Source organism: Rhipicephalus microplus, chromosome 4 (assembly GCF_043290135.1).
Source record: "Rhipicephalus microplus isolate Deutch F79 chromosome 4, USDA_Rmic, whole genome shotgun sequence".
In the NCBI taxonomy this organism is placed as follows: Eukaryota; Metazoa; Arthropoda; class Arachnida; order Ixodida; family Ixodidae; genus Rhipicephalus; species Rhipicephalus microplus.
Window position 1 is genome coordinate 21,723,442 of NC_134703.1, and position 12,529 is coordinate 21,735,970.

A 12,529-nucleotide genomic window follows, 5' to 3' on the forward strand; every position below is an offset into this window, starting at 1 on the left:
ACAGACACTTCATCAGCTATTCTATTCTACCTTACCTCGAATCACAACGTAGCTCTAGAAGTGGCACCATTTAACCGACTGTAAAAGAAGTTGAAGAGTATATCAGGGATTTTAGTTAACTATAGATAAAGGGGGACATCATGTGCCCTGGTTGCCTGGGTAATGATAACAGCAGGTCTTTACTGAATTACTCTGAGTGTAGTTTAATGTAATTTTTTATCACGTGTTGGGCTGCAGTGTCAATATTTTGCTTAATAGCCTTGAAAGGGGAGGGGATTGCAATCTTGCTGCTACTTCAATATCACCAATGACTGGCTTTTTTATGTGTGTTGTTTTACTACCACGGCTACTATACGAAATCGTCAACTATATGAAAACCCCTAAAGCTATCTAGTGATATTATTTCTAATGATACATACACCATGCCATCTACTAAGTAATTCACAAACTAGAGGTGGCTACATACTACTACTACTACCACTACTACTACTACTACTACTACTACTACTACTACTACTACTACTACTACTACGAGATGGCGAGATCAGAAAAACAATGTGCGTTAGGCAACCTTCCATACCGCTTTCTCAAAAAAAGTTACAATAGGTTGCCTTGTCGTGGTAACTTAGCTTGTTATGTCGTGACAGTACCGCGTGCGCGTGCTCGGTTCAACGATATGAACCAATGAACGTTCCTTTGTAGTTGTTTTTTCATATTGTTACCTCTCGCTCTATATGTATATTTTAATGGTTCGTGCAAAAATAAGATATCAGTTTCATGTTGCGCAGCGTCCTCGTCGGTCTTCTTCTACGTGCTTGTCTGTCGGTGATCTGTTTCCAAAATTGTTTTGTTTTGTCGCCTAAAAGGGAATTCCGAAACTAAGGCGCTTTTTTTTTTTCAGCGAATGAATACGAATATACCGTTAAGTTTAAAGTACACCCGGAAGCATCAGAACAAGAGGGAACATTGGCTCATTGCAACGACACAGCCTGGTTGGCCAATGTTCATGAAGCTGTAAGTCCTGCCTTTTAACTAAAAAACATCGGCTTCATTCAAAAATCTGCTGCGGCCGACAGCTAATTATTTTAAATATTGACGTGGAAAATATTGACGTGGAAAGAGTGTTTAGACAGACTGAGTACTTGTATCTAATAATATCCAAGTTCATCCATAAGATGCCCCTCAAAAATTCAGCTGTTGGTATTTTCACTAACTACATTAGGTTACAACGTTTTCGAACGCTCAATACAACGCAGTGATAGGCGTGGGGACCGTGTGATTGCTATGTTTACGGTCAGCCAAGTATTAACTAAAAAATAAAATGTATAATAAATGAGTCCATGATTCGTAAAGCAGCACGTGCGCTACATTGCTTCGATGATACGACGAACATGATAAAAACAGAAGTGACTTGCAAATTAAGAAAGTAACACGAATGTAAATATGGCAGATTTTCCTTTAGAAAGTTTCTTCGGGGAGTTCATTGCAGTTTAGAAGCATTGTAAATAACTCGTCAGGTTTGTTGCAAGTCCGGCGTAACTACACTATGTATGCTTTTCTTTTTTTTTTCAGATGAAGAACTTATACGGGAAATCGCTCACGAAGAGTGCTGTGCATGTATGTGGGTAAGATGAAAAAAAAAAAAGATGCGTGGTCCAGTTTTGCCAGGGTCTACCTAGGCAAAAGCTTCGTATATCATGTTTGTTATTTTTCACCTTAGTTTTATGCTTTCAAAAAATGTCAATGGTTCTACCTTTCAATGTATACAAAGATTCCTGAAAAATGTTCTTGCATGCCCATTTTTTTTCCTTCTACATAGCGAGATAGTGACTGGGATGCTGACGTTTTCGGAGGAGCCTAATCAATACGTGCTTCAAAGGATTCACCTTTGCGACATAAGGGCAAGAAGCGCGGGGTGTTTGTTTCCTCCTCTCTTACGCGTCGTCAGAGAAAGTGTTTCAGGTAAGGCATTACACTTCATACTCTTGAATATCCCAACTTTTTTTTTACGCTCCTGGTCAAAGCGCGTAGTGCACTTTGTGTGTTTTGCATTAGACTAGCATTGCCGGTTTTATTGTATATTCACGTAGCTATTTGTAACGAGAATTACAGCCGCTTTGCAAACCGTGGGCTGTGTTACTGATTGTGCGCGCTTGTGTGTCGTGACAATCTGTAAGCTTACTGCATTATTGCTTCCCTGTGTACCGCGGACCGTGTTACTGGTCGCGTGTAAACTTTGTGCTCAAATTCTAAACTGTACTACTCCTGCCTTGGCTGCCAAAGGGTGGCTGGCAGTATTGAATCAATAAAAATGAATAAATAAAAAATCACCATGAAAAATTAAATAAAGTGCATAGAAAGTTACGTTATACAGTTCCGAGGGGGTAATGGCTTGGAGCAAAATAGGCACGTTCGCTTTAGATAATTAGGGTGGGTGGCCCCCCTCTATCGACCTTCTCACTCTACAGTGAAGTTTCATTTACAACGACTCTGCAGCTCTAATGAGGTCACAACACCTAGCGGAGGTGGCGTATTTGTCCGCCGTCGCCGCCGCTGTCCGTAGCCGCTATCGCGCACGATGAGAAAAAACAATGTCCGAGGCAAAGTCGGATTCGAACCCATGCATCTGTGTCAAGCATTCTACCACAGATTCAAAACGGTGCTGCAATATCCCTTTCAGAAAGACGTTGCACAGGCGTCATGTCGCGCAAGAAATAAAGTTAACGGACGTAATATAGCCTGGCAGAATATTAAAATAACAACCAGGTCTGACACAATGCGAATCGAATGTCGAGTTGGTGAGTTAAGCCTTCTCGCTCATTACAAAGGACTTGGTCATATTTCTTCATCTTCACCAGCCACAGCATTGATGAAGTGTAAATAATACCTCATAGATTTACAGCGGGTACATCGCTTCTGAACAGAGTGATTAATTTCACACTGAATACTTCCAAGTTTTGCGAAATCATGCCGATTCATGCCGTATTATGTACATTACAGCTATGCTTGCAGAAGTCGCCCACAAAAGAACGTACATTTGGCTCATGTTGCTCTTCCAGCTTTCTTTGTGATACGCGTACCGCGCAGGCCTGGCATTTTTATCTGTTCATCAAATGAAACGCGAAAATTTGCACACGTGTTATATATGCTTCCAATCCGCAGGTCCAGATCCTATTGACGTATGCACCGAGTACTTTCGAGGCGTCCAGAAAGAAACAAACGATTCCTATCATTGCACTGCTGAAGGAAATGGGCGCTATACTCTTCGCTGCACTGGCGGCATTGTCACCGACAAGATTGTCCGGGGTGGTCTGCAAGTTCAGCACTGCCAAGGCGAGCACTCCCATCCCTAATTATTTTACCCTTTGAAACTGTTCGTACATCATGGGCTACGCAACTTGGTTTTACCAGTTACGTCAACAGCCCGCTTAAGAAGAGCAATACGTTGAGGTCTGGGTGAAACTAACCTCCTACGTAATGAATGTTTTTTCATTTAAATTGATTTTGTAGCGTACTATTTTATCTCGTTACTTTGCTGAAAGCAATACCATGTTCGACAAGTCGTTAGACCTCCCGATTTCCGTGAGTAACGTAGGAAGAATAGGTTTTTTTTTTTTTTGCTCGCGCAATATAGCTCAACGAAAAACAAATTGGCGCAAAATTTTTAGCCTCAGATCTTGCTCTATTGAAACGAAAACAGGGCATGAGTTTTTTTTTAAAATGAATACGTGTTTATTTACAATTTATTTAATAATAATTTGTATGAAAACGTAAAGTATCGTAGTATGACGATATTCTTGTTGTATTAGAATATCGAGTGACTTGCGATAACGTGGTAGTTTGACGCATTTAAAGACAGCTGTGTACAGCTAGCGCCTCAATTTGTTAAAAGGTCCAGATGAACACAAGTGGAAGAGAACAACAGATAGCGCTCCGCGTGTTCACTATCTTCTGGGTTGTTCTGTAATGTCGTTAACCTTTAAACAAGTGTCATTAACTTTCCCAAGGTTACTTCACAAAATTCTTTGATTTGGTGCATCTCAGGGTTCTAACAGCAATGAGTGGTTAACAATGCCGGAACACAGCAACTGGGGACTTCATAAGCGTCCATCGCGGGGCATTTAAGCTTGTCGTTTCACGCAAATATACACGAAGCTAAAGATCTACGTGAGACACTTTTTGTATGAGTAAAGGTGTGGTTGTGGGACCAGTTCTTGATTTCGGGAAAAAAATAGAAACGTTCTCGGCGCGAACACTTCAGGAATGGCACTTGGAAAGCCTTTGATCCTATTAAAACTACAAAACGAAGTGGTAATAACAACAAAAGACAACATGAATTGATTTGCAAAACTCAACTAGCAAGTACACCCCGTAAGTAAAGCACGTGCGCAGTACGATCATTCAGCAGTGTTCGCTAGCACCGGCTTTATGCTATAGCTATCTGGTGCCAAAGCTTATCTAGCATTGGCTGAGTGTTGGATTCTGTTGGTGTGTCATTGACTTCTGGTGGATAAAAACCTTGAATATATAAGCCCTTCAGGCACTCATTTTTATGTATTGTCTTGTAGTGCCAAGGGAGGGAGCCCTGTAGTGCCATCATAACCATCATCATTTCTCAATGACCGCGCCGCGCCTCTCGCGCAGCTCGAGCTAGCCTGAGCTGCGCGAGAGGCGCGGCGCGGTCATTGAGAAATGATGATGGTGATGATGGCACTACAGTCTTTATAGGCACAACCCAATCATACCAGAAAGATATAGCATTCAATATTGCAGTGTGTAAGTATTATGCTGTGTAACAATTCTAGCCAGAGTGCGAACGGCTCTTGCGTTTTTCCAGGCAGCCAGCATCCTGATAAAAGTATCGCTACAGCTTTGTATGCAGTCGTCGGAATAGGAGTCGCTGCTGTCCTTGCAATACCACTGTATTTACTCATCACCTTCAAGAAACGTATTCATTGCTACTACCGGTAAGCAAAATCATTTTACAGAGAAGCGATATTAGACCTTCTTTCATGGCACACTATGCCATTCTGTGCGCACAGTTTTTGTTTTGTTTTTCAACTCCGTGAAGGCAGAAATGCTTTAGGACTGTGCACTTAAGATTTAGGTGCGCGTTGGAGAACTCCGGATGGTCGAAATTCGCAGAGACCTCCACTGCGGTGTCTCTTATAATCATATCGGTGTTTTTGGGAAATTAAACCTCAACAATCACATTGTAACGAACACAACCAACGCCGGAAGCTCAAACAACTATTTAATTTGGGCAAACTTGCGCCCGTCAACTAAATACGCAGAGGTTGTCCCGAGCTCATCAGTGAAAACCTCGTCAACTTCTTCTTTCAACGTCTCGCTGCGTGCCGCTCCTTTGAAAAGCCGCCAGTCTCGTTTTGGGACGTTTAACCCCACATATCAATTCTTCCAGCGCGTGGTGTGGTGGCACGTGTAGTCAGCGTTGCATGGCGCGTTTAGCTTGGCGCGTTCGGCTTCAGTTAGTGTGGCGGAATTTATAAGACCAAGAAGCGGCGCAACACTTCGGCGGGTGCCTAAAAGCATGGGGCAATATATAGTCGCTTCAAGTAATAGCGCACAGTTAAAGAAACAGCTTTTCAGCAACATTCTTGAACAAAAGTACTCGTTGCTGGCACCATGAGACTCTCGGTGCACCATGACAATGATATCAATCTCGACACCCTGCTTCATCATAAATGTTATGTGTGTTCATAAAAAATTGCGGAGAAACCCACCAATGTCGTCCTTTCCTCAGTTCCTAGTTAAATTCAGGCCCGTATACATGTCTTTACACCACTTATCTCCTTGAGCCTACATGACATGGCAGATACAAAATAACTGGGCGCATTAGCCTCAATGTTTTCAGAAGCGCCGTGAACTTGCAAGCATTCCCCACGCACATACAACATGCGGTCGGTTGCTGTAACACGCTGCAAACGAGTGGAGTAATTGTATATGTTCCAGAAAAATATTGTCACTGGGTCATGACGTCAACGAAGGGGGCAGACTTCAGGTATAAGATGAAACTGTATATTAGGCCGAACTTGTTGCCGGTAAACTGAACGTCACATTACATATAGCGGCGAACTGATAGCGGCACTGATAGCGGCGAACAGAGCATCGGCCGACGATCAACTGACAAGCGGCCAAGCGCTTCGGCAATGATACATGTGCCGATAATATTCCAACCTTACCACTTGTCGCCGTGCAAGCTCTGGAATAATCTCGAGTATTCGCGTCTTGCGTGCAATCTTAACGAAGCGATCGCAAGACCTTTTCGGACAATGAGGCACAGTTCGCGCCGAGCATTGATTGATTTGTGGGGTTTAACGTCCCATAACCACGATATGATTATGAGAGACGCCGTAGTGGAGGGCTCCGGAAATTTTGACCACCTGGGGTTCTTTAACGTGCACCCAAATCTGAGCACACGGGCCTACAACATTTCCGCCTCCATCGGAAATGCAGCCGCCGCAGCCGGGATTCGAACCCGCGCCCTGCGGGTCAGCAGCCGAGTACCTTAGCCACTAGACCACCGCGGCGGAGCTCGCGCCGAGCATTCCCGACAGGCTTTGTGGGAGAAAATCTAATGAAACATGAGTGAAAATAAGGAATGCGCGTGGCAATATATTAAGCCTTTTGAACTTTTTTTTAAGTTGTACATTGTGCCTCGCGGCTGGATGTGTCAGTTTATCTATGACTCTTTATTTGCAGTGTATCCCCAGAAGAGGTACCAGCGGATACTGTGAAGTACCGAGGCAAGTGAACTACGTGCTTTGCCGAACTTTAGAATTGCAGCGTCAAGTATGTTGGCATGTATGTTGTCAGCATAAATGATAGCATGAAGCTGTGCTTGCGCTTATATATGCGTAGTCACCCCGCCACCACTCCTTCACACCTCTTTCCCCGCCACCCCAACCTGACCACTACCGCAGCTTTTATTTGCTGGAAAAGCAATCTTTGCATGTGTGTATTTAGTACGCAACCATTCAGTCATAGTCGCTGGCAGCCTAGGAATAAGTATAGGCTCTGCCCACGAAGCAGCATTACCGTTATTTTTCATGCTTCCGCCGTGTTGGCGTACTTCACGCCGGAGAAACGACCGAACCCGATGAAACGTTTCAAACACTCCGAACTGCTGTAGCTTTGGTGCACGTCAAACAACCACAAACTTCAACTGCATCTCAAGGCAACCGGCGAGGATGAGGCTGTGTACGTGTGGACAAGAATTGAAAATCTTTATTTGTTCGTCCTAACCATGACGTCATAGCAAAAAGTCTAGTTGGACGCGCATACCACAAATTGATGGCGGTATACTTTACTTTTTATTATGTGCTTCTCACATACTATAAGTAGCATATTGCAGAATGCTATAGGTGTGTATGCTTAAATAAGTTAACAAAATTTAATGTTTCTTAGCATTCGGCAATAATTTAACTAGTGAATCAACAATCAACAGCTGTTAAATCCTACTTTCACTGATAAGCTGGTTAGTGTAATGCTGTATAGCCTCACCTACTTTGATAGGCGAAATAAATTATGACTGTATTACATTGGTTTTTATATGCAAATACTAAAACAAGCGTTTGTTCCCTTTTGTTTTGTTTTGTTTTATCAAGTGGATTCCGCCTAAGGTTTCTTCTTATCTTATGTTGGCCAATATGCTGGAAGGAGCCGCTCATGTACCGTAGCTGTCATTGCAGAAGCTAACCGTATCGATCAGGTGGATATTGCCGCAATGTATTCAGCTATAAGAATCTGTCACGCCGAATCTAATGTGAAGTCCCGCGTGAATGAAGTGCCTCTCTGCAGATGCTTCGTCTTCACTTATTCATGTAAAGTGGGATTTTATTCTAAAATGACACTAGAACCTTGTAAAAAGTTTAATCTTGCAGTTGGGTTCTGGATGTCTTGCTTACCGTGACTACGTTACTGGTTAGCTTTATTGTACGTTGTCTCTCTTTCTGTCTCTCTTGGCTACAGCTTAGCGAGAAACAAGAATCGCAGGGAAGCCAAGAGGCAGCTGTCCAGGTGCAAGGCGAGAACAACGGAGCTGTTGCGACGACAGAACGGCGACAGCTCAGAATTCATGCTCGTTTTTCTGTGATGTTTGAGGGTTGTATACTACACGCATTCCTTTTGTATTTATGATCATATTCATCATCACCTCTAATTCGCGCAGCTCTGGAGCTCCAGTTCAGTGGTCGTTTTCATCTGCGATTCACGACTGAAGTGACATAGGGCAAAAAGAAAGCCGAGCGAGAGTCATCGTGTAAATGTATTTAAAGAATGATCGAATTCATAAGACTAGCAAGCACGGACTACAGACTACTATCGGTTGTCCTGTATCGGTCTGCCTGGCAAACGCAATGACGTGTAAGTGTGCGTCGTACTGCCATAAAACTAACCACAATATACGGTTCTAGTCTTGCCTTCGAGCTCTCGAAAGTGTACTGAGACACTACCAAAGTAGTCTGAGCATTGGGTGTGTTCAATTAGTTCCTCGTAGGGCATTGGCAGCTTAAAGCTAGTCAGTGAAGAACCTGCCCAGGGCTCGTAATAAGGCTTCTTATAGTCGGTTATAAAGATAGGGCTCCGTGTTTGCGGATATATTTGAAAAAACAAAGTCTGGTAAACTTTCACTGGTAAAGTTTTCTACAATTTACATTTATCTGATAAGCTCCGATTTTTCACGACCATTTTCAACGTTCAAAAAGCATTTTCAAAGCTGAGAATCAACCTTCGAAAGGATTAGTGGCATGAACCTCGTGAAGTATGCTTGCGCCTATTATACAACAAGCTTTAAAGTCGTAATGCGAACAAACGTAGGTGTTTTGCATTGAAATGTTTGTACTTGTATGTAAATTTGTTTCCGCGTTCCACCTTCCCTGACATCTAGAACACACCTCGCGTGCTCGCATGTGTTCGTGTTCAGCTATCATTTCATCTAAGATACTGTGTATTGGGAATAATATTAGGCATAGTTCCTTTGTTTTTATCGAGAAAAATAAGAAAAAAACGCTGAGAAGCAGCTTGACTAACTTGTGCTGCCCTTAAATGTACCTTTGGCGAGTTTACAGTAGCGGAAATCAATGGTCTTATTGACAAAGTAAACATAAACCAAGAAAAAACGAAATGATAATAAAACATTATTATAACAACGATGAAAGGCATCTTCATTCAAAATAAAATTAGTAAGAAAAAATCGCAACTTGTTATGCAAAATAAACACCAAATTCTAGAAGGATGGAGATTTACGATAAATAAAATCCGAAAAATGCTGTATTTACTCTCCTTCCCCCACCCACCCCACCCCCCGAAAAAACTCGGAAGAACACGCTCCGCACTTTATAAAAAATAAACCCTAAAAACACGGAGCCCTAGCTATATATACCGCAAAAATAAATGCAACCTTCACCCCCATAACGGTGGCATGGCCGGTGTTTATCTGAGCCAGAGTGTCGTGCCTGGCGGTTCCTATTCTCACAACTCGATTATTTTTGGCTGCTATGTAAATAAAGACTACGAAAATTGTGCACCTCTTTTTGACCACCAATCCAAACCAACGGCAACGGGTTGCCGTTGGTGGCTACCAGGGACGGCTCAGTGCTCTCCCATAGTAGAGTACCGAGTACTCTAAATCGTTACCCACTTCTTCTAAACACACGTTTACTAAATATAAAAGTCACATATCTCTACCTAAATTGTTACGTTTGGCTGAGAAATAGTGTGGGAGCCTCTGCAGAACTCGGGAAGGAAAGCCATGTTTTCGAGTTGGAACCAGAAATAATTAACATCTCTCTATATGTGAAAACCACCTACCTGATATACGCGGAAGGTTCGTGACGTCATGAAAATGAGTAAGTGTGACTGTATATCCATGCTAATTATTTCTGAGAAAGACAGTGATGTATGTGGCCACAGCTCGCTTTTACTCTTATTGTGTAACTATGATGAGTGAATGCGCGACCAGTGTGGCGTACTCGGTGCTGTGTGCTGGTGTCGGAAGTGCGACAAACGCGGACGCGATAGAGGCACCGCGTGATGGATACTTGCAGCGCGTATAGAAAGAAAACGTCGGTGAGGGATAGCGGACTCGCTTGCTGGATTCCGTGCCGACCGGTTGTGCCCTCGCGATCTCCGGCGTCAGCGTAGCTCTGGCCGACTGGGCTCGCCCTATACGTCATTTCCTGACGCCGACGACCTTCGACGAAAGTGTAGCTCTGACCGGCTGGACTTGCTCTATGCCATCTACTGTCGCCGACAAGAGCTCTCGCAAGTGGTGCCCCGTCCTCGGACTCCTGTGACCGTGTTTTCACCTTTCCTATCTCTCCTATCCCCTCGATTTGTCGTCGCTCTTTCTTGTTTACCACCTCACGCCTCTTTCTCTCTTTCTGCACCTTTATTCCTACCCTTTTAATCCCTCCTCACCACATTCCCTTGTGAGATACTGTTGAGGTGTCGCTCGCTGAAGCAGACAGTTACGGGGCTCACTTTTCTTTTCTTTTCTCTCTTGAAGAACCACTTAGTAGAGGGATAGCACGTGTGGGCGGTCGAGGACACAAACAACCACGACTCACTAGAAGTGGGTGAACGAGAACAAGGATGCACGGCAGACGGCAGAGGAGCACACGACGACGTCGGGCTGGGATGCCGTCAGTCTGACTTGAAATAGCCCGTTAGAAAAGATACCGGTGTTAGGTTGCGGGCTCAAGCACGAAAGGTCTGACTGTGCCGAGCGAGTCTCCAGACGTCCTCGGCAAAGGGCAATTGTGGGAACGAGGCGCTGCCACCGTTCTAGCAGCAGAACTTCCGTGGGGAGCATGCAGACTTCGCAGTTTTGTGATTGGTGGGTGGATCCCTGCTGCCGGTTGCCAACCACGGGACGAGCCGCAGCGCCTGCCTCTATGCTGCGTACATGGGCCAGCTGTCCCTCGGGCCGCATTCTTCTACGACCTCGGCTCCGCGAGCGCCCTCGGTGACAACGAGAGCACGCGCCAACGAGTTCGCCGCCCACGTCGATCTCAACCGTCGAAAGTGTCGTTGACAGTCATTCCTTCTTTGAATTGTCCGCAAACCTTTGCTCAGTTAGTACGGCGCCCGTCGCGGTAGCTGTAACGAATTTAGTACATTGCTCTGTTCCGTTTTCTAGTTTACTTTCTTCTTTTCCCGCTTGTCCTAAAGTTTTTTTCATTTGTGAAAATGGCGCCTCTTTTCCTGCCTTGAGTAGCTGCCTCCGTCAAAACATGCATGCATGACAGTAACCGACGAAGTTGACCACTGCAGCAGAAGCAGAAGCTAGCTTCTCTTTTGATCAAGTCAGCACGCTCAATGTGCCTGCTACCCCCTCAAACTTCCTCAGAACGTCTGTTGAGAATTTAGTGAAGTTTACGAAATGTGGCGCTTACAAAAGGGCGTAGTACCCTAAAGGTCGCTGCTAGAAATTTTTTTTTTTGGTTGAAAGGATGGAGGCCCGACTCAACGTCTCTATGTATATATGTTCGTGCACATATGTGTCTGTTTGCACACACGTTCAAACACACGCATGCACATACAAAAGTACAGATTTCGGGGGCGCCAGTGTTACAAAGTTCCGAACCACTTCCCTGGTTTCTCACTAAGCGCCGACAAGACACTGGACTATACCAATTGTACAGCACATTTAGAGGATTTTTTTCTAGTCGATACAACAGACTAAGCCTACTTTTTTGAGTGCGCATTACGATGTTCTCCGGGGGTAACACTTCAGCGTTTTGGTAGGCAGTATAGTAGCCACTTTATAACATTACTATCATCATCAGTCTGACTACTCCCGCTGAATGGTAACAGCCTCTTTCTATCAGTCAACCCGATCCTGTGCTTTCCGCTACCACGTTATACACCAGCAAACTTCTTAATTTCATCTGCTTACTTAACCTACTGCCTCCCCTTCGTACGTTTTCCTTCTCCTAGAATTCAATCATTAACCGGCAATGACCAAAGTGTATCCTACGCACGCTGCGTATACACTCCCATGTCCATTTTTTTATTACTTAAAGTGGTGCAAAATACTGGACAAGAAGTGGACACTTAACGCTTACTCACAACTGACAGGTTTATTAGAAGACGCATAAAACAACATGTACAAAAGTGACCCAAACGAACTGCGCAAACGAACTGCGCAATCGCAGTTCGTTTGGGTCTCTCCCCTTCTTCGCAGGATCTCTCTCAACGTCAAGAGCAAATATCTAATGCGCTTGTAACTGCTGTAGCGTGATTGAACTACTTATCTACATTTTCGTCATCTGCAAACTACAAAAAAAAGAGAGAAAGAAAGATCCTAGAAATCCCGCATATCTGTGCAATTCGTTCAGTACCACCGTTCGCATTTTACACGTATGTGATTTTTTTTTCTCATTCTGTTCACCAAGAAATGTGGGATAGTCGAAAAGCCTAGTCAGGAAAGCTTAGTGGCTGACGGCGCTTTGCGCTGCACTGCGTTTACTACGTGTACGCACATGTTCTTGCACCAGTAAAAATC

The 12,529-nt window shown here is 44.0% G+C and overlaps 2 protein-coding genes across 3 annotated transcripts in view; one reads left to right on the plus strand and one right to left on the minus strand.

Moving 5' to 3' along the window:
- Nucleotides 1-9,545, plus strand: part of LOC119171551 (uncharacterized) — a 41,261-nt gene extending 31,716 nt beyond the window's left edge. For both annotated transcript variants that reach the window (XM_075892273.1, XM_075892272.1), the window contains exons 7-13: nucleotides 902-1,014; nucleotides 1,573-1,625; nucleotides 1,820-1,962; nucleotides 3,163-3,333; nucleotides 4,838-4,967; nucleotides 6,724-6,767; nucleotides 7,993-9,545. In XM_075892273.1, coding sequence (XP_075748388.1) covers nucleotides 902-1,014; nucleotides 1,573-1,625; nucleotides 1,820-1,962; nucleotides 3,163-3,333; nucleotides 4,838-4,967; nucleotides 6,724-6,767; nucleotides 7,993-7,997 — 659 coding nt within the window. In that variant the 3' untranslated portion in view covers nucleotides 7,998-9,545. The remainder of the gene's footprint in view (nucleotides 1-901; nucleotides 1,015-1,572; nucleotides 1,626-1,819; nucleotides 1,963-3,162; nucleotides 3,334-4,837; nucleotides 4,968-6,723; nucleotides 6,768-7,992) is intronic.
- LOC119171703 (glycoprotein antigen BM86) overlaps nucleotides 1-12,529 on the minus strand; it is a 163,219-nt gene that overhangs the window by 122,566 nt on the left and 28,124 nt on the right. The gene's annotated exons all lie outside the window — the stretch shown is intronic.